At 41.1% G+C, this 24,697-nt stretch overlaps 2 protein-coding genes and 1 pseudogene across 2 annotated transcripts; 1 reads left to right on the forward strand and 2 right to left on the reverse strand.

Annotated features, from left to right (window-relative positions):
- Positions 1-1,872: 1,872 nt before the first annotated feature.
- On the reverse strand, positions 1,873-2,823 carry LOC148776079 (olfactory receptor 1f45-like). Its single transcript, XM_088841769.1, has one exon. It carries the CDS (start codon positions 2,821-2,823, stop codon positions 1,873-1,875), a length of 951 nt encoding a protein of 316 aa, XP_088697895.1.
- Positions 2,824-12,408: 9,585 nt separating this feature from the next.
- Positions 12,409-15,976, reverse strand: LOC129539991 (olfactory receptor 1J2-like; annotated as a pseudogene).
- A 4,074-nt stretch (positions 15,977-20,050) lies between these two features.
- Positions 20,051-23,655, forward strand: LOC129539992 (olfactory receptor 1N1-like). Its single transcript, XM_088841770.1, has 2 exons — positions 20,051-20,099; positions 22,829-23,655. The coding sequence occupies exons 1-2, from the start codon at positions 20,051-20,053 to the stop codon at positions 23,653-23,655; spliced, it is 876 nt and encodes a 291-aa protein (XP_088697896.1).
- Positions 23,656-24,697: the final 1,042 nt, after the last annotated feature.

Raw genomic sequence — 24,697 nt, forward strand, 5'->3', positions numbered from 1 at the left:
GATGGATATGTTAACCGACCTTTATTGTAGTCATGATTTCACCATGGATGTATATCAAATCATCAAGTTCTATACCTTAAACTTCCACAAGCATTATATGTCAATTATACATCAATAGCACTGGAAAAATTAAAAAGAACATTCAGTTCAGTTCAGTTCAGTTCAGTCACTCAGTCGTGACCGACTCTTTGTGACCCCATGAATCACAGCACGCCAGGCCTCCCTGTCCATCACCAACTCCCGGAGTTCACTCAAACTCATGTCCGTCGAGTCAGTGACGCCATCCAGCCATCTCATTCTCTGTCGTCCCCTTCTCCTCCCGCCCCCAATCCCTCCCAGCATCAGAGTCTTTTCCAGTGAGTCAACTCGTCGCATGAGTTGGCCAAATTATTGTAGTTTCAGCTTTAGCATCAGTCCTTGCAATGAACACCCAGGACTGATTTCCTTTAGGATTGACTGGCTTGATCTGTTTGCAGTCCAAGGGACTCTCAAGAGTCTTCTCCAGCACCACAGTTCAAAAGCATCAATTCTTCGGTGATCAGCTTTCTTCACAGTCCAACTCTCACATCCATACATGACCACTGGAAAAACCATAGCCTTGACTAGACAGACCTTTGTTGGCAAAGTAATGTCTCTGCTTTTTAATATACTAACATTAAAAATGGGCAAAACCAAGATACAATGTTTAAGCACACATGTGTATGTGGAAAAATTAAACAGAAAGCAAGGAAGGGAAGTAATTGACATAAAAAGTCAAAGAATGATTTTGACCCTTACGGGGAAGAGAGGAGTAGCACTTTGGTAGAGGCACAGATAACTATTTTATGATGTCATTTATATGTGGAATCTAAAAAGTAATACAAATGAATCTTTATACAAAATAGAAACAGACTCACAGACAGAGAAAATAAACTTATGGTTACCAAAGGGCAAAGTGAGAAGGGGAGGGATAAATTAGGAGTGTGGGATTAACATACAAACTACTATGCATAAAATAACTAATAGAAGTTCACTGTATAGCACAGGGAACTATATTCAATATCTTGTAATAACCTGTAATGAAAAAGAATCAGAAAGGTATATAAGTAAAACTGAATCACTTTGCTGTACACATGAAAGCGAAACTCAGAGAAAGAATGTTCCTAAATTTATACAGTGTGAAGTGGTGGACTTTGGTTCTGACTTGTAACTTCTGACGTTGTCTTGAATTCTTGTTACTATAACACTAATATTATTAGAACTGGGGAACATGTATGCAGGGGCTTCAACTCATATAATGCAATCACTTTATTTTACAAATAGGGAAACTAATGCTCAGAGATGTTTAGTGATTAGTGATCATACAATTAGCTGTCATACAATATGTAATGTCAAAGCCAGCATTGGAACCCAGAACTTATAGCCCCATCCTTATTCTTCCATAGATCACTGCTTGTTTAAGATAAAGTATCAGATTATTTCCTTTGTATTTCATTCTACCAATCACATTCACTCCTGTATTCTTGGACTAGAGATATCCTCCATAGTTCCTTTGTGACTTCAGCGAAATAAGAATTTCACTTTCATTTTCATGGCACGTATATATATATATATATATATATATACACACACACACACACAAGCTCCCTACCTGTGGACTTCAGGTAGGCATCTAGTAAAAATAAGCAAGAACCATTTTGAAAGTGAGCAGTAAACTGCTCAGAGCATGGACACTTCACAGGGATGATTAGTGGTTACTGATGTCAGCGGTCCCTTCCCTGAAATGTAAATATGAGGAAAAGAGAAGTCTCAGGTTCAGGTACACTATAGTGGTTAGGCTCTTAGGAGACTATTTTTCAACCCTCAGCTCTGAGTCTTGGAGACTTGGAACTTTCAGTCCCAAGGAAGAGTGTTAAGCGTGTTTCTTCTGAGTATTTTCCCCAGTGCCCCCTTTATATCCCTGTTTCTCAGGCTGTAGATGAAGGGGTTCAACATAGGGGTCACCACCGTGTACATTACTGAGAAGACTTGGTCCTTTCCACCAGAAGGGGATGATGGGGGACATAAATAGACCCCAATTGCTGTGGTGTAAAACAGAGAGACAACAGACAGGTGCGAGGTGCAGTTGGAGAAGGCCTTTTGCTTACCCTTTTGGGAATCGATTCCTAGGATAGCCAATGCAATGTAAAAGTAAGATGTAAGGATGCAGACAAAGGGTCCAATTAACAATGTTCCTGCCACCAGGATGAGCACCAGCTCATTGACATAAGTGCTGGAGCAGGCCAGCTTTAGGAGTGGGACCAGATCACAGAAGAAGTGGGGGATAACATTGGGGCCACAGAAGGAAAGCCTGGTCACCAGGAGGGTGTGCACTAGGGCATGGAAGATAGTGACCACCCATGACCCAGCCACCAACAGGACGCAGCGTTGGGAGTTCATGGTAATGGCATAATGGAGAGGTTGGCTGATGGCCACGTAGCGGTCCAGTGCCATCACAGCCAGGAGAAAGTTGTCCAGGTCTGCAAACAGGCCAAAGAAATAGAGTTGTATCAGGCACCCGCCATAAGAAATCCGTTTACTTCCTGAGCCAATATTATTGAGCATCTTGGGAATGACTGTAGAGATAAAGCCGATGTCAGAGAAGGACAGGTTGGCCAGGAAGAGGTACATGGGGGTGTGGAGGTGCATGTCAGAGCCAATGGCCAGGATGATAAGCAGGTTCCCCCAGACGGTGACCAGGTACATGCCCAGGAAGAGCCCAAACAGGAGAGTCTGCTGCTCTGGGTGATCAGAAAAGCCCATGAGAAGAAATTCATACGTGTCCGTCTGGTTTCTTCTGTCCATGTCTGGAATTCTGTATGAAATAAATGTTATTATAAATAGCAAGAACGTAAAATAATGCTGTGTTGGAAGTACTCTGAACCACTGTTTAAAAAAAATAAACATGGTTTGACAATTCTGTTTTGGTAAAGCTTCGATTTATAATTGTGCACATTTAAAAAGACAATTTGGATCAGACTCTATAAAGTTATAGATGGATGTCAGCACTTGATCAGATATCCAAAGCTCCTTTGAACTATTTCTTTTTAAAAAAAAAAACAAAACAAGCGACTATTAATTTATTTTCCATAAAGCTGAAGCTTCAATACTTTGGCTACCTCATGCAAAGAGTTGACTCACTGGAAAAGACTCTGATGCTGGGAGGGATTGGGGGCAGGAGAAGGGGACAACAGAGAATGAGATGGCTGAGTGGCATCACCGACTCGATGGAGGTGAGTTTGAGTGAACTCCAGGAGTTGGTGATGGACAGGGAGGCCTGGCGTGCTGTGATTCATGGGGTAGCAAAGAGTCGGACAATCCTGAGCGACTGAACTGAACTGATACACACATATGTATTTATTTATATTTTCAGATTATTTTCCCTTACATATTTTTTAAAATTTATTTATTTTAATTGAAGGCTAATTACTTTACAATATTGTATTGGTTTTGCCATACATTGACATGAATCTGCCCCGGGTGTACACACCTCCCTCCCCATACTATCCCTCTGGTTCATCCCAGTACATCAGCCCCAAGCAACCTGTATCATGCAACAACCTGGACTGGTGATTCGTTTCACATATTATAATATACATGTTTCAATGCCATTCTCCCAAATCATCCCACCCTCGCCCTCTCCCACAGAGTCCAAAAGACTGTTCTATTTCAACCATCCCCATGAAACATGTCAGGTACTGTTTTTTTTATATGTTACTTTGCTTTTTTCACTGAGTAATAGCACTATCAAGCAAACAATATTTAACTTAATTTAAAAGATTAAATTAATATAATGTTTATAATACAATAACATGTAATAATTATAAATAATTATATAATCATTTACCAATTTTAAAAGGTAGAATTTCAGAAGAGCATGTGTATTTATAACTATTTTTATAAAATTGAAACACACATGTTGATATATGAGTAAGAACAGTGAAAGAGCACACGTTAAAGCCCAATAGGCCATCTAATACAACTCCCATTTTATGAATGAGAAAATGATAGACTGTAATCTGCTGAAGACCCACACTACAACTGGTACCAGAAACAGGTATCCTGCGACTATTTCCAGCAGACCACTCTGTTTCCCTCGACTGACCAAGAAGCAGGAAGTATGGCCAATGACTTACTGTCTGTCCCACAGTGGGCCAGGAAGGGTCATCATTTCTTCACATTAAGAGAGAGGTTTGACTCTTGGGCTCTCAGTTCTCACTTGGCAAAAGTGGAGAAGCCATATTTGATGGCCAGATGAAAAGACAGCCTCCTCCCTTCTGTTTAAGGAAGGGACAGAGAACCCTCATTTGCTCCAATGAAGGAGAAAGGAGGTCAGGCCATTCCAGATCCTTAGTCAACCAGACTGAAGAGACGCCCAGGAAAAGAGAAGTTATCCACGTGTAGTGTCTGTCACAATCCCCAGAGCTGCCTGTTGGAAGTAGCAGAGACATCTGGGAATACCGGTCTCTAAAGGACCCATTGTTGGAAAACTTTGGTTCCTTGCCCAGTCCCAATCCTCAAACTCTAAATGAACTTACTCTGTGACTCGAAATTCTCTTATCCTTTTTAAACTTTGGTTTTCAGGTAAATAAGTCAAAAATATTCTCTCGAAAAAAATATTCTCCCACAATAGAAGTATATTTTTGCCATTCTATAATAAATGTACATGAAGTGGTACCTCATTTTGGTTTGACTTCTCATCTTTCCAATTCTTAATAATGTTGAACACATTTTCATATGCCTATTAGTCATTCTTATATCTTCTTTTTAGAAAAGTCTGCCTATTTTTATTGGGTTGATTATCTTTGGATAATGATAGAAATTTTAATACTATTTATAAGGGATATACTTTGTAATTTTTCTTTTAGCTTAACCTTTTTAAAAAAGCCTAAATTTTAAAGAAATATTTGAGCTATTTTTGCTGTCAAGAGGATATTTTTTATTTTTTGAGTTTTTTAAATTTTAATTTTATTAAAGTAGTGTTGATTTATAGTATTGCATTAGTTTCAGGTGTATAGCAAAGTGATTCAGTTATACATATACATATATTGATTCATTTTTTAGGAGATTCTTTTCTCATATAAGTTATTACAGGATATTGCAGAGGGTTCACTATGATATACAGTAGATCTTTATTGGTTATCTATCTTATATACAGTACGTAAGTATGTGTATGTATATATTAAGCATTGTGTGTATATTCATATCCTGATTTATCTCCCCCCACACCTCCAATGTTTCCCCTTTGGTAACCATAAGTTTGTTTTCCACATCTGTAAGTCTATTTCTGTTTTGTAAATAAATTCATTTGTATCTTTTAAAAATTAGATTCCACACATAAGTGTTATTTAAAAATTAGATTCACATATGAGTGGTATCATATGGTAATCGTTTTTCTCTGCCTGACTTACTTCACTCAGGATGATAATCTCTAGGTCCTTCCATGCTGCTGCAAATGGCATCATTGTTTCAAATGACAGTAATGTTCCAATGTGTATAATGTACCATACCTTCTTTATCCTTTCCTCTGTCAATAGACATTTAAATTGCTTCCACATCTGCATTTCCACACATCTTTCAGAATTTCCTAAAACTTTTCTTTCTATTTGAGTATTTCCTCCACAAGTCTCTGTGTGTGGCAAAACTTTTGAGGCTTTATACATCTAAAAATAATTGAAAATATCTCTACATTTAAATAACAGCATTCAGTTCAATTCAGTTCAGTCGCTCAGTCGTGTCCGACTCTCCGCAACCCCATGAATCACAGCACGCCAGGCCTCCCTGTCCATCACCATCTCCCGGAGTTCACTCAAACTCATGTCCACAGAGTCGGTGATGCCATCCAGCCATCTCATTCTCTGTCGTCCCCTTCTCCTCCCGCCCCCAACCCTCCCCAGCATCAGAGTCTTTTCCAGTGAGTCAACTCGTCGCATGAGGTGGCCAAAGTATTGCAGTTTCAGCTTTAGCATCAGTCCTTCCAATGAACACCCAGGATCGATCTCCCTTAGAATGGACTGGTTGGATCTCCTTGCGGTACAAGGGACTCTCAAGAGTCTTTTCCAGCACCACAGTTCAAAAGCATCAATTCTTTGGCGATCAGCTTTCTTCACAGTCCAACTCTCACCTCCATACATGACCACGGGAAAAACCATAGCCGTGACTAGACGGACCTTTGTTGGCAAAGTAATGCCAAAGAATGCTCAAACTACCACACAATTGCACTCATCTCACACGCTAGTAAAGTCATGCTCAAAATTCTCCAAGCCAGGCTTCAGCAATATGTGAACCGTGAAATCCCAGATGTTCAAGCAGGTTTTAGAAAAGTCAGAGGAACCAGAGATCAAATTGCCAACAGCCGCTGGATCATGGATAAAGCAAGAGAGTTCCAGAAAACCATCTATTTCTGCTTCATTGACTATGCCAAAGCCTTTGACTGTGTGGATCACAATAAACTGTGGAACATTCTGAAAGAGATGGGAATACCAGACCACCTGACCTGCCTCTTGAGAAACCTGTATGCAGGTCAGGAAGCAACAGTCAGAACTTTACATGGAACAACAGACTGGTTCCAAATAGGAAAAGGAGTACGTCAAGGTTGTATATTGTCACCCTGCTTATTTAACTTATATGCAGAGTACCTCATGAGGAACGCTGGGCTGGAAGAAGCACAAGCTGGAATCAAGATTGCTAGGAGAAATATCAATAATCTCAGATATGCAGATGACACTACCCTTATGGCAGAAAGTGAAGAGGAACTCAAAAGCCTCTTGATGAAAGTAAAAGAGGAGAGTGAAAAGGTTGACTTGAAGCTCAACATTCAGAAAACAAAGATCATGGCATCTGGTCCCATCACTTCATGGGAAATAGATGGAAAAACAGTGGAAACAGTGTCAGACTTTATTTTTTTGGACCAAAATCACTGCAGATGCTGATTGCAGCCATGAAATTAAAAGACGCTTACTCCTTGGAAGGAAAGTTATGATCAACCTTGATAATATATTAAAAAGTAACAGCATTACTGAATATAAAAATTTGGGGTCAAAGTTGTATTTCCCTATGCATCATAAACATGTCACTGTCTTTTTACATACAGGGAAGCTATTAAGAAGTCTGATGTGACTATGATTACTGTTCCTTTGTAGGAAAACTTCCTTTTCTCTCAGAATTTTCTCTTTGACTTTGAAATTCTTAAAATCTATTAAGCCTATGGAGGTTTTTATTTTCTCTCCTTTTTGTTACTTTATAGACTCTTGAAATATGAAGTGGTTAATATTGAACTCTGAATAAATTTGTCTCCATTATTTTTCTAAATCTTTTTCTTCCAATCTTATTTTTTGTTCTTCTAGGATTCATATTACATTTTTTATTAATCTTCCTTTTATCTTTCTTATGGAACAATGTTGTGTTAGTTCCTGCTGCAATGAAGTGAATCAGACATATGCATACATATATCCCTTCCCTCTTGGACCTCCTTCACATCACCCCCACCTCACCCCTCTAGGTCATCACAGAACACAAAGTCGAGCTTCCTGTGCTTTATAGTAGTTTCCACTAGCTATCTATTTTACACATGGTAGTGTGCATATGTCAATCCCAATCTCCCAATTTGTCCCACTCTCCCCTGCCCCTCTTGTATCCACATGTTTATTCTCTGCATCTCTATTGCTGCCTTGGAAATACGTCCATCTGTACCATTTTTCTAGATTCCACATATATGTGTTAATATATGATATTTGTTTTTCTGACTTATTTCATTCTGTATGACAGACTCCAGGTCCATCTATGTCTCTACAAATGACCCTATTTTGTTCCTTTTGATGGCAGAGTAATATTCCATTGTATATATATACCACTTATTATTTTTTATCTTGGTAAAATGTGCATATCATAAAATTTACCATTTTAACAAATTCAAGTGCATAATTCAGTGGCATTAAGTTATTCACAGTGTTGTATGCCATCAACTGTATCTAGGCTTTCTTCTGTAGTGTTCAGGAACACTAGCCAGTGAAATTAGGCAAGAAAGTAAAAGGTATCAAGATTGAAAAGAAGAGAGAAAAACTTTATTTCCAGGTGATTTTAAATATATAAGATTCTAAAGAATCCCAAAACAAACTAATAAACGAGTTCAAAAGATTGCAAAGTGAAATATACAAAGCTCAGTGGTATTTCTACACATTAGCAAGGAACAATGAAACTAACAAAACAATTCTACTTACAATAGCACTAAAAGAATACCATGTTTATGAATAAATTTATCAAAATCAGTGCAAAATTCATTCTTTGAAAACAGCAAAGTAGTGTAGAAATAAATTAAAGGTATAAATATACCTATGTTCATAGCTTAAGAAATAATATTGTTAAGGGAGCAAGACTCCCCAAACTGATCTATATATCTATTCAATATAATTTCTGCCAAAATCTCAGCTGGCTTCTTTGCAGAAAATGACAAGCTGATCTTAATCTACATATGCAAATTTAAGGAATCCAAACTAACAAAAAATATCTTGAGAGGGTAGAACAGTGCCAGGATTCACATGCTCTGATTTCCAATTTTGAAACTTAATATAAAACTCTGATAATCAAGATAGAATGATACAGGCATGAAGATAGATATGTAGATCATTGGAATGGAGCTGAGAACCCAGAAGTAATCCCTTATATTTATACACATTTGAATTTTGATAAGGTGTCAAGACAGTTCAGTGTGGGAAAGAAACACCTTCTTAACGAATGGTACTAGGAAAACTGAACATATACAAAAGAATAAATTTGAGCTCCTTTTCCTCTATGTACACAAAATTAACTCAGTTCAGTTCAGTTGCTCAGTCATGTCTGACTCTTTGCGACCCCATGAATCACAGCACGCCAGGCCCCCCTGTCCATCACCAACTCCCGGAGTTCACTCAAACTCATGTCCATGGAGTCGGTGATTCCATCCAGCCATCTCATTCTCTGTCGTCCCCGTCTCCTCCCGCCCCCAATCCCTCCCAGCATCAGAGTCTTTTCCAGTGAGTCAACTAATTAACTCAAAATGTACTATATTCCTAAAAGTAAGAGCTAAAATATAAAACTATTACAAAAAGCACAGGACTAAACTTCCATGACCTTGAGTTTGACAAAACGTTTTTAGACCTGACACAAGTATCATAAGAAAAAAATAATTATTGTGAAACGAATCACCAGTCCAGGTTCGACTCATGATACAGGATGCTTGGGGCTGGTGCATGGGGATGACCTGGAGGGAGGATATGGGGAGAAGGGAGGTGGGAGGGGGGTTCAAGAAGGGGAACACATGTACACCCGGGGTGGATTCATGTCAATATATTGCAAAACCAACCAATACATTATTGTAAAGTAATTAGCCTCCAATAAAAAAAATAAATTAGATTTCATGAAAATTAAAGTTTTCATGCTTAAAGTAGTATTATCAAGAAAATGAAAATTTAACTCACTTTTCACAGAAGTGAGAAATGGGAAAATATTTGCAAATTACATATCTGATAAAGGACTTGCTTCTAAAGTATATATGTATAACTTTTACAACTTGCTAGAAAAAATCCAGTTTAAAAGTGGACAAAGGATCTGACTAGACATTTCTCTGAAGATACAAAGAAGGCCAATAAGCACATGAAAAAATGCTCAGCATCTTTAGAGAACTAAAAATCAAAACTACAATGAGATACCACTTCAATCCCACTGTGATAATGAAAACCAAAAAGGAAAACAATTTCAAGTCCTGGTGAGGAGGTGGAGAAATCGAAACTTTCTCTTATTCCTGGTGGGAATGTAAAATGGTGTGACTACTTTGGAAAACAGTCTGGTCGTTCCTCAAAAGTTAAATATAGACTTACAATATGATCCTTCAAAATCCAATCTTAGGTATATATCCAATAGAAATGAACACAGGCCCACAAAAATTTGTACGTGAACATTCTGAGCAGCCAGAATAGCCAAAAAAACTGTAAAGGAATTCAGTGTCAAGCAACTAAAGACTGCATAAATAAAGCATGGTCTGTCCATACAACTAAATATTATTTGTCGAACAAAAAGAATGTAATACTGATTGCATGCTACAGTTATCTCACTTTAAAGATGGCAGTTCTCCCCAAGCTGATTTATATGTTCAATGACCTCCCAAATAAAATAACAATAGTTTGGTTTGGTTTTTGTCAAGCAGAATCTAAAATTTAAATGAAAGGAAAAAATAGTGAAGACAACATATTCAGTCATTTGATTTATGATAAAAATGATAAAATTATTTTGTAGTTTTAGTGGGGAAAGGATATAATTTTTAGTAAATTCTTGTGTATCTATTGGATATCCATGTGGAAAAAAACTAATCTGAATCCACATCCAAAACACACAAAATAAGTGAACCCAGATGGATTTTAAATACAAATATCAAAGCATATTAAAGACAAAACAAGAGATTTAAAAGGAAAAACCTTAGAGTAATGTCTTTATTTATTTTAGATAGACAAAGATTTCTTCAACAGGACACAAACAGAATTAACCAGTTTGGAAAAATATATATATTACATTAAGATTAGAACTTCTGTTTGACAAAAGAATCATTAATACAGTGAACAAGCAAGCCACATAATGAAAGAAAATGCTCTCTCTGTATATATACATATATATATATATATAGCCAAAAAAGGGGTCATAGCTAGCATATTTAAAGAATTCCTGGAAAGTAATTTATAAAAGCAGACTACCCAATAAAACAGCAGCAAAGAACCAGGAACAGGTCCTTTGTAAGAGAAGATACCCAAATGATTAACAATTAGAGGCAAAGGGGACAAACTGTAGGAGTTATCAGACAAATGTAACTTAAAATCATAACACAGTTCTGCAAACCCATAATAATGTATACAGTAGAAAAGACAGATGGCATAAATGTAGTGTGGGAGTGGACCACACTGTTTCATATGTTACAAGGATGACTGGTACGAACACTTTCATTTTCTGATGTGAACTATTAAGGCGGAAAATATGCATTCATTGTGAACCCTAAACTCCATTCTTAGGTATATACACAAGTCCCAGCTGGAAACAATCCAATGAAAACTAGAATGGATGAATACATGAAGGCATATAGACACGTTAGAAAGCTATAAAGCCTTGAGACTGAGTTAGCCATAGTGACACTGAACCAAAAAAGTGGACCACAAACGAGTACTTATTGTATACTTTATATAAGGACAAAAACATCCAAACTGGTAAACAGTGTCAGAGATCAAGATAATGGCAATGAAATAATCTGATTAAACACATGGTTTTAAAGTCATACATGTCTGAGATATGTAAGGGCAGCTGCTGCTGCTGTTGCTGCTAAGTCACTTCAGTCGTGTCCAACTCTGTGTGACCCCATAGACGGAAGCCCACCAGGCTCCCCCATCCATGGGATTTTCTAGGCCAGAACACTGGAGTGGGTTGCCATTTCCTTCTCCAATGTGTGAAAGTGAAAAGTGAAAGTGAAGTCGCTCAGTTGTGTCCGACCCTTAGCGACCCCACGGACTGCAGCCTAGCAGGCTCCTCCATCCATGGGATTTTCTTGGCAATAGTACTGGGGTGGCTTGCCATTGCCTTCTCCATAAGGGCAGCTACTTACTTGATTTCTCCAGACTTTTGTGTGATAAGTTGCTTCAGGTGTATCTGACTCTTTGCAACCTTATGGTCTGTAGCCTGCCAGTCTGCTCTGTCCATGGGATTCTCCAGGCAAGAATAGTAGAGTGGGTTGCCATGCTCTCCTCAAGAGGATCATCCCCACCCAGGGATAGAATCTTTGTCTTGTACGTCTCCTGTATTGGCTGGCATGTTCTTTACCACTAGTGCAACCTGGAGAGCATGGATTTTTCTTTGCTTCTCTGTAAATTTGGAAAATGTTAGCATCCTTATAAGAGGATGGTGCTGAGGATTAAATAAATGGCACGTTAAAATTGTATATTAATTAATGCTAGCTGTAATTGATACCATTCCATAGATAAACCAGTTTGGTAACTTCTTCTGAATTCCTCACACATGAAATAAATGAAATTTGGTGGTATTAAAAAAATTCTTATAACTATGTGTTGATATCAGTACAAGACAGAAAAGATTACTGAAGAAAAATATGGAGACAAGAAAACTAAAATCTCAGGGTGGATTCAGTCTCACAGCTTGCAGTGACCTTCATAGGAAGTGTTGGAATTTCAGTACAGAAACATTAATGCATAGAATTCAGAGAGCAGATAGGGAAAAAAAATCAGGTGAAGAAAAAGATGAGAGAAAATATAAAATGAAGCTGAGAGAAAAATGGTGTCAGTGATAAAATTTGTCCAAGTTACAACTTCTAAAGGAAACATATTTTATAGCCTCATGATTGCCCATGACATAGGGAAGGAATTAACAATAGCCGGGGTTGCCCATGGTCCTAAAAAATTTCTGAAGAGCATGTTTCACATCCTTATTCCTCAGGCTGGAGATGAAGGGGTTCAGCATGGGGGTGACCACCATGTACATCAGTGAAGCAACTATGTCCTTGACTTTGGAGTTGCCTGACGAGGGGAAATAGTACACACCTGCAATTGTCCCATAATATAAAAATACTACGAAGAGGTGAGAACCACAGGTAGACAACGCTTTGAAGATTCTTGCAAAGGAGCGGACCTTCAGGATGATGGCTGCCATGTGGATATAGGAGCCCAAGATGCCACCCAAAGGCAAGGTGAAGATCAGTCCACCTTCAGTGAGGATGAGAAGCTCATTGAGGGAGGTGTCGGAGCAGGAGGACTTGAGCACGACAGCGAGATCACAGAAGTGAGGGATGACAGTCCCTGCACAGAAAGTCAACTGGTCCAGAAGAAGGGTGTGCAACAGAGCTTGGGCACAAGCGGCGAGCCAGCACCCAGCCACTAGGATGACACAAAGCTCATCCCTCATGATGGCAGTGTAGTGGAGAGGGTGACACACAGCCACATACCTGTCATAGGCCATCACGGCAAGAAGAAAGCTGTCAAGGCAACCGAAGAATATAAAGCAATACACCTGAGAAATGCACCCTGCATATGTGATAGTTTGGCATCGAGTCTGCATGTTCGTGAGCATCTTAGGGAGGGTGACAGATGAAAAGGAGACGTCAGTGAGGGCCAAGTGGCTGAGGAAGAATTACATGGGGGTGTGGAGGCGAGGGTCCAGCCTGATGAGCAGAAGGATGAGCAGGTTGCCCAACACCGTGGTCAGGTACACACCCAGGAACAGGGCGAAGACCATGTCCTCCTGCTCTGGCCGAATAGGGAGCCCCAGGAGGAGGAACTCGAACATGCTGCTCTGGTTCTCAGGTCTCACACTGTGCTGGGGATAAAGGGTTTAAGAACATCAGGAAGAATGGTAGGGATATATTCTGAACTGCATTTTCTGAGAAAACAATGAATTTTTAACTATCTTCCTATTCATTTCTAGCCCCTGTGAATGCGTGCATCTTTGCTCTATCCCAGTCTGGATCCAGGAAAACATCATACCCAGAAGTAGCCAACAAGACCTCATTGCACAAAGGCCAGAGGATGTTTGCTGTTCCATTCAATCATTATTTATTGAACATTGAGTCTGAACCCTGCCCTCTACTCAGGATTGAAAATGCAGCAGTGAAGAAGAAAGGCAAGGTCCCTTTCTTCTGTGAGAGTATTTTCTATAAACATGCTGGGATAGTTTATGCCAATGAGATGGAGCCAAACCATAATACTTCACTGTGGCAGAAATAGTAGTTGAGTCTCTAAAAACTGATCTCAGGTGTTTCTGGGCTGAGGTGGTGGGGTTGGAGCCTTGTGAAATACCTCCCGGGACCCTGGTTAGTGCCATTGACCTGTAGCTATACACTCATTGGTCCTCTAGAAATGGCTTAACACCACTTGATGCCAGGATAGCTCCCAAAACAAAATAGTCCATAGACTATCTTTCATAATGATGGTGAACACCTAGGGGATTATACTATGTTACCAGCACTATGCTAAGGGTTTTTCACACATTATTGGGCTTCCCGGGTGGCTCAGATGGTAAAGAATCTGCCTGCAATGCAGGAGACCCGGGTTTGATCCCTGAGTAGGGAAGATCCTCTGGATAAGGAAATGGTAACCCACTTCAGTATTCTTGCCTGGAGAATTCCATGGACAGAAGAGCCTGGTAGAGCTGTAGAGCCTGCTACAGTTCATGGGGTAGCAAAGAGTTGGACACAACTGAGCGACTAACACTTTACATACATTTACTAATTAAATACACGTGTCAGCCTTACAACAAAATCTTTATGGTATTAAGAATTAGTGTTCTTTCTGCTTTTAAGCTTTTAGGAAATGACAACATAAATGATATAAATTTCACAGGCATGTAGCTGATGTAGCTGTCAGAGATGGGATGCATATATATTCACATATATATGGTGATATGTGTGTATATATACATACATAGATGTACTGTATAAAAACATATATGGAACCTGGGGCATATACATATGTGTATATATCCTATACAGATATAGATTGAACTATATTCATATACATACATACACATGAACATACCACACCTATATATAGGAATATACAAATAAGAATATATATGTATTACACATATAAAATTGCCATTTTATGTAGGTTAAAAATGCTAAGCTATTAGTTACTTCATGTAGTTCAGTCTAATACTATTTGTTTGATCAGATTCTGTGCCTTTAATATGGAAGCATCCCCTTTCGTTGTCATGAATGCCAGACACTCTGTGTTATTTGAGGGCTGCAAGGAAACTGAAGCTGTCCTGAATTTTCTTAGTGCTCTGCCTAGATAATTCCTTTCATTCATATTTGTATACTCTCTAGCTGCCAAAAGGCTTTCACATACATTAACTTATGTTTAAGCCATGGAAATTATTGAGAGTTTGTGAGCTTCCATTTTATAGACATGTAAACTGAAATAAAAATATTAAGTGGTCTTCCAAGGTCTTGTACCCGTTTCTTTTGGGGGGAGCTCCTGCACTCTAACTTCATTTAGCAGGGTGCCTAGTGTTTCTTTGCTGGGACATTAACTAAGGCAAAGAGATGCAAAACTTTGAGGGACTCAGTCACTCTCAGGTGTCTGAAAATGAGGGCGGTTCCTTTACAGGAAACAGTCATTTGGAGCATTGGTTATATCAGTTGATGTTCCCCTAGAAGAAGGTCACGTAAGGAGATATTTGAGGTCATGGATGCAAGTCAGGAGCCCTCAAACACACATACAAATCTCTCTCTCTCATGCACACACACACCCTGCTGATCTGAGGATGCCTGTCACCTGTGTCTGAGACTCATTCCAGGGGAAGGATCACCAGTCTGTGGTTAAGTTCATAAATAGTCGTGTATGTACAAGTCATCAATTAACACACAAAGCAAGACATATACAATGCACAATCACGTGTCATCCAACAATACACTCACAACACACCGCTGGCACAGTATGGCACACCTGATGAAATCCATGAACATACCACATACACATAGCTCATCACTATACATACACACCGTCAAAAATATACAAGGCCAACTACAAATCCGATATCTCACAAGACACACACCAACAACACACATGCACACCCAGTCACACACTCACTCCAAGCAGCACACACACTCCCTTAATTGAGGTTTGCTTGTGCCCCAAATCCTTGCAAGGTGAAGGCAGTTAGCATGGGTAGGCTAAGCCTATTCACCACCAACAACAACCTGTGCTCATGGTGACACACGCACAGACAGAAGCAAACAACACACATTCCAGCTCTCACTCACGAGTGTGTCACCCACAAACACAGGTTGGACACACACTACGCTCTGGCTGCTGAGTGGAGGTTGAGCCCTGTCTGATCGTGGTTCCTTGGTGAGGTTGGGCATCCGCTCCAGAAACCCCGATGCTGAGCGCTCACCCTGAGCTGTGATGCCCGCCTGGTAGGGGACGTGCCCCATCATGACAACAGGAGGCAGATATTTAAGATCATGGGCACCACTCAGGAGCTGCTAATCACACATTAAGAGGCTGATAACTAGAGCTCCGTGTGCTAAAACAGGACTGGATTGGGACTAACTCAGGAAGAGAACCAGGCTCTGAGTTAGACACACATACACGACTATCAAACAACATGTACACAATCATGAACAGCCCACATACACAAACCGCCAAGCAATAAATACACAAGCACACACGAAACACACATGACTATCAGACAACTCGTACACAAGCATACACACACACGCAAACACTCATGAACACAGACATACTCACACTCAAACCCAAATAGATCCTTCAGCAAGTGTGGATTTCCAGCTCCTTCTGACCTGTGCTTGTCATGAGTTCAGACACCTCTTTCAGACTGTTGCTTAAATCCTCAGCTTCTCTTCATAGTACAGGAGGAGCTCCTGTGGATTAATCGGCCAATTTCTTACTCCCGTTTTGGGAGTAGCATGTCCAGGAGCCAGAGGGGACTGGAGGAGTCACGGGGGAGAGTGTCTCTAATGCCAGGGCTGACTTGCATTCCTTCTTTCTCGGGCACGGTTCCAAGCTCAAACTTACCTTGGGCAGAGTTCCAGCTGGGACTCAGAATTTTTTAATTTAATTTTTAAATGATTTCAGACTTAGAAAAATGTTGTAAAGATGATAAAATGAATTCCTGTATGCCCTTCACTCACATTCCAGAAAGGCTAACATTTTACCATGTTTTGCTTTATTATTAATATGTGTGTGTATATCGAATATTCACACTGTAAATCTTTGATAGGTATACACAGCACATATATCAGAAGGCATATGATGTCTCTGACATCTGAATAACTCAAGACAGGAAGATAATTTAAGAGAAAGCTTATTACTCACACTAAAGGACTCCTGGGGAGAGCTGGGTGTGAGCAAGTAGGTTGGCTTTGACAAAGTAGAGAGAGAGTTTGGGAACTCTCCGTGGTTAAGGAGTGGAACTGGGGAAAATGTTCTGCTGGAGGGACAGACCATGTGCTGTGCTCTCTGATTAACTCTGTGTTGTGTATTCACATACTGCAACATGTACCCTTCAGGGGACAAATGCCCACTTGGCTGATGGCAGATACTCTAAGGGACTGTCAGCAACCACAGTGGCCAGGGAGCACTGCCTTTCAGTCAGGGCTTCAAGGGTGGTGGCAGGCAAACAGTGCATTCAAATAATATTTTGGATATTTCTTGGTTGGTATTGATTATTTTATTTTGTCGTACAATGTTGTGGCTTCCACAGCAACACTGGTGACCCCCATGTGGTCAGCAGAATAAAGCAATTGGCAAGAATATAGCATGCTTGGTGGTGAGAAGATGGTTGGTGAGCTTTGTTTATGGGCAGGAACCCAAAATGCAGATAGTGCAAGTTAGATTATGAGGAGAAGACTGAGTAAGAGGCCTAGATCAGAGCAGGAATGAGGGATACTTAGGGGAATGAAAGAATAATCTTCATGAGCTAAAAATCTTAGACTTAGCATTCAGTATGAGCAACCAAGAACTAATATGTTTCTGGTAAGCATTTTGATCAGGGGATAATAGGGGGCTACTCTGGATAGTTGCAGTTAGTATTTTATTTTTTATTACAACATAATTGAATCAGTGATGTGTTAATTACTGCTTTACAGAAAGTGATCCAGTTATACATAGATTTTATATATATATATATACATTCTTTTTCATATTCTTTTCCATTATGGTTTACCACAGGCTACTGAATATAGTTCCCTGTGCTATATAGTAGAACCTTGTTTTTTAGCCATTCTACATATAATAGTTTGCATCTGTTAACAGCAAGGAGTTAGTATTTTAAAGGGAAGACCAGGAGAACAACCAAGGTCAAGATTCAGAGATGTGGCCCATCAAGTAGCTGAAGAGGCAGTGGGGTTGTGTTACTGTGAAGCTTTCTTTAAGATCCATTGGATAGGGTCCAAAAAGGCCAGGCAGTAGAGAGGGTGCCTTTTGACTACCCGACAATTCATATGCTTTAAAACATGGCTGTTCACTTAGTGGCACTTCCACAAAAATTATTTTGTGATTCATCTTCAGGTGACAGTGGTCTATCAGAGTGAAGCTAAAAGTGCAGAGATCTGGGGAAGGAGGAGGAAGTGCAAGGATGGAAGGAGAAGAAAGAGTAACTTGTGCAGGTGGGGGTTGGACTGGGGAAGAAGGGAAAGGAAGAGCAGGAGGGGTATGGAGGGTGAAGAGACCATGGGGAGACACAGAGAGGATTCAAAACTGTGGAAATGTCCACCTGGCTGAGCCCGATGGGTGGAGCAAGGTCACCATCCAGATGAGCCCAGCTTGAGTCTGATGTCATCACCAGGTAAGGGTCCAGCTGTGAGTCTGGTGTCATCTGGTGACCCATTAGGCCAGCATGGTATTGGTTGAGCTTGAGGTCATGAACCCAACTGGGTTTACAACAGTCTTGGGCTGATTTTAGGACTTCGAGGCACAAAACTATGTTGGCCAGGGAGTCTCAGAAATGTAAAAATGTAGTTAGAAAATGAGGAACTCAGTGATTCAAAAAGGTGCTGCTTTATTGCCATCATGCTGGACATAAAATAACTCCAAAAGGGCTCACTGTATGCACCTTCAGGTTAGGCTCCCATTGACCTTTCAGTAATGGTCTAATGTATACTTTGAGAGGTGGGATATGGGCCTGAATTCAAGAATCTTAACAGGGGGCACACAGCGAGCATACATGCTACTTCCTATGTGATGTGACTCCTTTGAAAGTTTAAAACGGTCTACAGGGACTGATTTAAACACTATAGAGAAATTTTCCAGCAAAGTGAGGCTGCCATTGTGACCTCATCTAATGATTGGCTATGGCAGTGATGTGGTTCAGTTCAGTCACTCAGTCGTGTCCAACTCTCCGCGACCCCATGAATCACGGCACGCCAGGCCTCCCTGTCCATCACCAACTCCCAGAGTTCACTCAAACTCATGTCCACAGAGTTGGTGATGCCATCCAGCCATCTCATTCTCTGTCTTCCCCTTCTCCTCCCGCCCCCAACCTTTCCCAGCATCAGAGTCTTTTCCAGTGAGTCAACTCGTCGCATGAGGTGGCCAAACTATAGCAGTTTCAGCTTCAGCATCAGTCCTTCCAATGAACACCCAGGATTGATCTCCTTTAGAATGGACTGGTTGGATCTCCTTGCAATCGAAGGGACTCTCAAGAGTCTTCTCCAATACCACAGTTCAAAAGCATCAATTCTTCGGCGATCAGTTTTCTTCACAGTCCAACTCTCACATCCAAACATGACCACGGGAAAAACCATTGCCTTGACTAGACGGACCTTTGTTGGCAAAGTAATGTCTCTGCTTTTTAATATACTATCAAGGTTGGTCATAACTTTCCTTCCAAGGAGTTCAGTTCAGTTCAGTTCAGTCGCTCAGTCGTGTCCGACTCTCCGCGACCCCATGAATCACGGCACGCCAGGCCTCCCTGTCCATCACCAACTCCCGGAGTTCACTCAAACTCATGTCCACAGAGTTGGTGATGCCATCCAGCCATCTCATTCTCTGTCGTCCCCTTCTCCTCCCGCCCCCAACCTTTCCCAGCATCAGAGTCTTTTCCAGTGAGTCAACTCGTCACATGAGGTGGCCAAAGTATTGCAGTTTCAGCTTTAGCATCAGTCCTTCCAATGAACACCCAGGATTGATCTCCTTTAGAATGGACTGGTTGGATCTCCTTGCAGTACAAGGGACTCTCAAGAGTCTTCTCCAACACCACAGTTCAAAAGCATCAATTCTTCGGCGATCAGCTTTCTTCACAGTCCAACTCTCACAAAGCGTCTTTTAATTTCATGGCTGCAATCAGCATCTGCAGTGATTTTGGAGCCCACCAAAATAAAGTCTGACACTGTTTCCGCTGTTTTTCCATCTATTTCCCATGAAGTGATGGGACCATATGCCATGATCTTTGTTTTCTGAATGTTGAGCTTCAAGCCAACCTTTTCACTCTCCTCTTTCGCTTTCATCAAGAGGCTTTTTAGTGGTGTGGTAGAACCTCCATAAGTATGAGTGGCGGCGCAGCTGAAACAGAGCCTAGAGCTATCACGTTGCCAGGTGGGTCCACCTATCAGCCTGCAGTGTGCTGGGCCAAAGTTTTTGTCCAAAGTAGTCATATCCGGGTCATGCAAATCCAGAAGGCTGAGCAATAAACTTTGTACCACGTCGGTGCTTTGACCTGAGGCATTGGTGGGACTAATTAATTTGGGCATAGTGTGGTCCACTTTCTACCTCCTTTCCAGATCTATTTGTCTGATGGAAGGGCCTGCATAACTTGATGGAAGATGTTTCTGAATTTGACCAGTTTTAATCTTTCCTGACCTGTCTCTGCTATCCACACTGTTGCAGGTATGATTTGGAGCCGTGATCCCCACTTCCTGAGTGAGATCATGGTTAGCATTATTAATTAAATAATAATTTAATTTTTAAAATAATAATTAATTGATAATAATTAATAATAAATTAAAATTAATTAATTAAATACTAATTTAATTTTTTCTGCCCCTGTAGAGGCAGAAAATTTTGGCAGAATTTGTGACTTCGGCAGATCACCAGTGTGCCAGGGCAGCTCTGGTGTATAGCTGGGGGTGGGGCGTTAAATAGAGAGTGGTTGATAACTGACAACCCGTCCTCAGTCTGGCTTCTATCCCAGTTGTAATGGGGGCAAAACTGAAAAGGAAGGCTGGAATGGAAGAGTGGCAAGGAAGAGATGAACTAGTGTCTAGTTCAAAATGATCCTCCTAAGCCCTGGCAGGTGAGGTGTCACCACAGAAGGTAAGGAAAGCGAGTTAGAGTGCTTTCTGTTCATTTTGGTATCAAGCAAAGAGCTCCAAGGATTAGAGTTTAGCATAATGAGGGCCACTGGTAGGAGGGATACCCATTAAGAAGACTATGTTATTTTGTAATTTCTGAAAGATTAGTTTAAGCAGGTCATCATGGTGTTCTATAAAACCACAGAAAAGATTTGAAAAAACAGTCTCATAAATATCTTGTGATATCACTTATACACATCTAAAAAAATTATACAGATGAACATCTTTACAAAACAGAAACAGGCTCACAGAGAACAAATTTACCAGTGGGGAAATGTTGGGGAGAGGGATAGATATGGAATTTAGGATTGACATGTATGTACAGATATATTTAAAATAGATAACTTACTGAATAGCACAGGGAACTGCTCAAAACTCTGTAATAACCTAAATGGGAAAGGAATTTGAAAAAGAAGAAAAAAAATACCTGCTTATTACCACTGGGTGGTAATTCCCAGTTAAAATAACCTTTGGTCTACAATATACTTTGAGCCAAACTATAAAAAAAAGAAAAAAAGAAAAGGCAGTCTACCCATAGTAGTACTTCAACCTTAGGTATTTGGTAGGAAGAATTGAAGAGTGAATGGCTTAGACTTTTGACTCTATTCTCCACTATTTCATTATCCAGAAGGTCCTTTGTGTAGATGTCTAAGCCTTGGTTTTCCATTTTTTTCAGCAGAGGGAGGTTGTGATTGTTCCAGGAAGAGCCAGGGAGAGGCAAGGGGAGACTTGAGTTAACTTTTCCCCAACATCCTCTCACAGAAAAGCAAGAGACCTTCTTCCTCTGCCCAGTCATGACCCACCGTTCTGCCCCACATCCCATTCCAGCCCAAAACTGACTTCCTTTTCTCTGTGGGTTTCCCATGTTTTGATACTATTACTATGGTTTCCTGGAGTTTCAGTTTATTCCAATTTCTCAAGGGTTATTTTCAAGTGGGAGCCAGCAGTCTAAGCTAATCACCCTCTTAGCAGGAACAGGAATCCCAAGGGCTCATAGAAGTCAAATATCTCCCAGCCCCCCCACCCCCACCTAAGGTGGAGGACCAGAGCATTCGGAGGCCAGGTTTGGAATCCAAAAAACTTCCCCTCCACCTCCTATTCTGACTCCTTTCTGCCACAGTTTCCAGCTTTCCCAGGAGATACCCTAGACCAATCAGCACACCAAGAGCAGAGAGACACACACACTCCTGGGGAAAAAACTTATCAAATGGGAAACCACCAATGCACTCAGCACTCCCCTCTGCCTGCTCCTTGGTGAGCGCTGGTCCAGGAGCTAGAGCAGGAAGTAGAGCAATTATTCCATGTTTGTCCCCAAGGAGCAGCAGGAGACCCAGCCCCCAGAGGCCCCGAACCTAGAAACACGCACGTGGTGAGTGCACAAAGCGCCTCTCACATCCTTCACTGTGGTCTGGGCGCTGCTCCCCTGCTGACCCGATGCAGCCAGAGGTCTGGGTCCTCAGAGTCACAGGTTAAGATGAGCCCTGGGTGCTTGAGGCATAGTCCTCTGAGGCTAAAAGGAGACCTGTAGGAGCAGGGTGGGTTCCCTTGGTGGTGATGCTGTTTGAGCAGGAGAAATGTGGTGAGGGCTGTTAGAAACAGGAGGGTTTAGTTTCCCTCTGAGACACACAAAGATCCCAGTCCTGCCTTCCATCTCACCTACTGTCTTATGATGAGAGCTAGTAACGGCTCCCTAATGTCTGCTTTCTGTAGCTAAAGAGGTTAGTTCAGAGGTGGCTGTGATGTATACTATTCAAGGATACGGGAGGTGGCTTCAGAGTCCTAGTTAGTATTTACTACCTTGTGATATGATGCAAGCGACGTCATTCCACTGAATTTGGAAAACTCATTTGTGAAAGGTATATATGATAAAATTCATGAGAAGTCAATTAAATGCTGCTCCAAAGCATGCTTAGGGTTAAAGATGGGCGTTCTTACCACTTGTGAATTAGATGAGCCAAGGACTTGGAAGCTAAGGAAATCTGCTCATCATCCTGGCCATCAGCTCTGACCCCCACCTCCACACCCCCATGTACTTCTTCCTGGCCAACCTCTCTTTGGCTGATGCCGGCTTTTCTTCCACCACGGTTCCCAAGATGCTGGTGAACATTCAGACTCACAGTCAGACCATATCCTATGGGGGGTGTTTGGCCCAGATGCACTTGTTCATGACATTCGGGGCACTGGATGACTTCCTCTTGGGGGTGATGGCCTATGACCACTACGTGGCCATCTGCCGGCCCCTTCACTACTCCACGCTCATGAGTCCTCTTGTGTGCATGCTCTTTCTGGCAGCATGCTGGGTTCTCACCAGCCTCGCTGCCCTCTTGCACACCCTGCTCATGGCCAGACTTTCTTTCTGTGCGGACAACACTATCCATCACTTCTTCTGTGACGTGGTCCCTCTGCTGCAGCTCTCCTGCTCAGACACCAGCATCAACCAGGTAGCCCTGTTCGCTGTGGGCTCCATGATACTGACTGGTCCTCTCTCCCTGATCATCCTGTCATACGCACGTATCATCTCCAGCATCCTCAGGGTCCCATCTGCCTCTGGCAGGCAAAAGGCCTTCTCCACCTGTGGGTCCCACCTTACAGTGGTCTTCTTGTTCTATGGCATGGCAATCAGAGTCTACCTGTGTCCTCCCTCATCACATTCTGGGGGTGAGGACAGGCTTTCGGCTGTGTTTTACACTGTGGTGACACCGATGCTGAACCCCTTCATTTACAGCCTCAGGAACAAGGATATGAAGGTGGCGCTGAGCAGGCTTTTGGGAATTCACACACTCTCTTCTCAGGGACTTTAATCCTAAAGCCATATTTTGCAGCTTCACTCTGTAGAACTCATATGTTTGTAAAGCAATACCTTTCCCTACCATATTTACTTATGTTTTGAGAGAAGTGATCTCAAAATCATTCACTTAAACCCCCAAATCCTACAGTGTGAATCATCAGTGTGTTTCCTGAATGACAAGTGCTGTCTTATAAACTCTGGGCACAGAGAGAAGTTTTCACAGACTTTGTTAGGTTCCTCTGTGTCTACCACCACTAGTTCACACCGGAGTGATCTAGGGGATGGCTCCCCTCCTGGAACGGGCCCTCTGTCTACCTTCTTTTAGGGAGTTCTGGGAAAGGTTGAGGTTCTTCCTGAGTCTTTTAGGCCTTAATTGTTGTCAACTTGAACTAATGGACAAGTCAAAGAGACACTTTGGGGTGGCAAATATTGCCCCATGAGTCTAGTCTTTTCCATCAGAACCCTGTATTCAGGACAGGAGTGGGTGTGATTTTTTCCAGTACATTCTGTGCTTTGGCTAGTTTCTTTAAAAACTTAGGTGGAGTCATATAGCTTCCACAACATGCCTTTAGTGGCTAGCTGTCCAAGCTGCCTATTATTGTCATTCTTTAGTATGTCTAGAAAAGGGAACAAAAGTGAACTAAATTCACAATCCTCAGACTTACCTTTGCCATTTATTTTTTAAAAAACATGTTGACGTGTAGTTGGTTTACAAAGTTGTGCTTGATTTCTACTGTATAGCAAGTGAATCAAATATTCTTTTCCAAAGAATTTGTCTATTTCATCCAATTGGACAAATTTATCCATACAAAGTTTGCCACTGCTGATCAGTGAGAATTCTTTCCTTTCATGGTATATTTAATTTGCTTTTTCTCATTTTTCCTAACTATCTGGTAGCTGTTTGTCAGTTCTTTTTGTTTCTCAAAGAATCAACTAGTTTATTTTAAATGGCTCTCTTATCAATTTTTGTCCCAAAATCATGCATGAATGTGAGAGTTGGACTATAAAGAAAGCTGAGCGCCAAACAATTGATGCTTTTGAACTGTGGTATTGGA

This window comes from Moschus berezovskii, chromosome 11, assembly GCF_049115385.1.
Source record: "Moschus berezovskii isolate FMDL1 chromosome 11, NW_MosBer_1.0, whole genome shotgun sequence".
In the NCBI taxonomy this organism is placed as follows: domain Eukaryota; kingdom Metazoa; phylum Chordata; class Mammalia; order Artiodactyla; family Moschidae; genus Moschus; species Moschus berezovskii.

Excerpts from the sequence above, each read along its gene's own strand:
- LOC129539992 (XM_088841770.1), top strand. The coding sequence starts at position 20,051 with ATGAGTGGCGGCGCAGCTGAAACAGAGCCTAGAGCTATCACGTTGCCA. Across the intron at positions 20,100-22,828 it reads TAGAGCTATCACGTTGCCAG|GAAATCTGCTCATCATCCTG; the intron begins GTGGGTCCACCT and ends TTGGAAGCTAAG.
- LOC148776079 (XM_088841769.1), bottom strand. The coding sequence starts at position 2,823 with ATGGACAGAAGAAACCAGACGGACACGTATGAATTTCTTCTCATGGGC.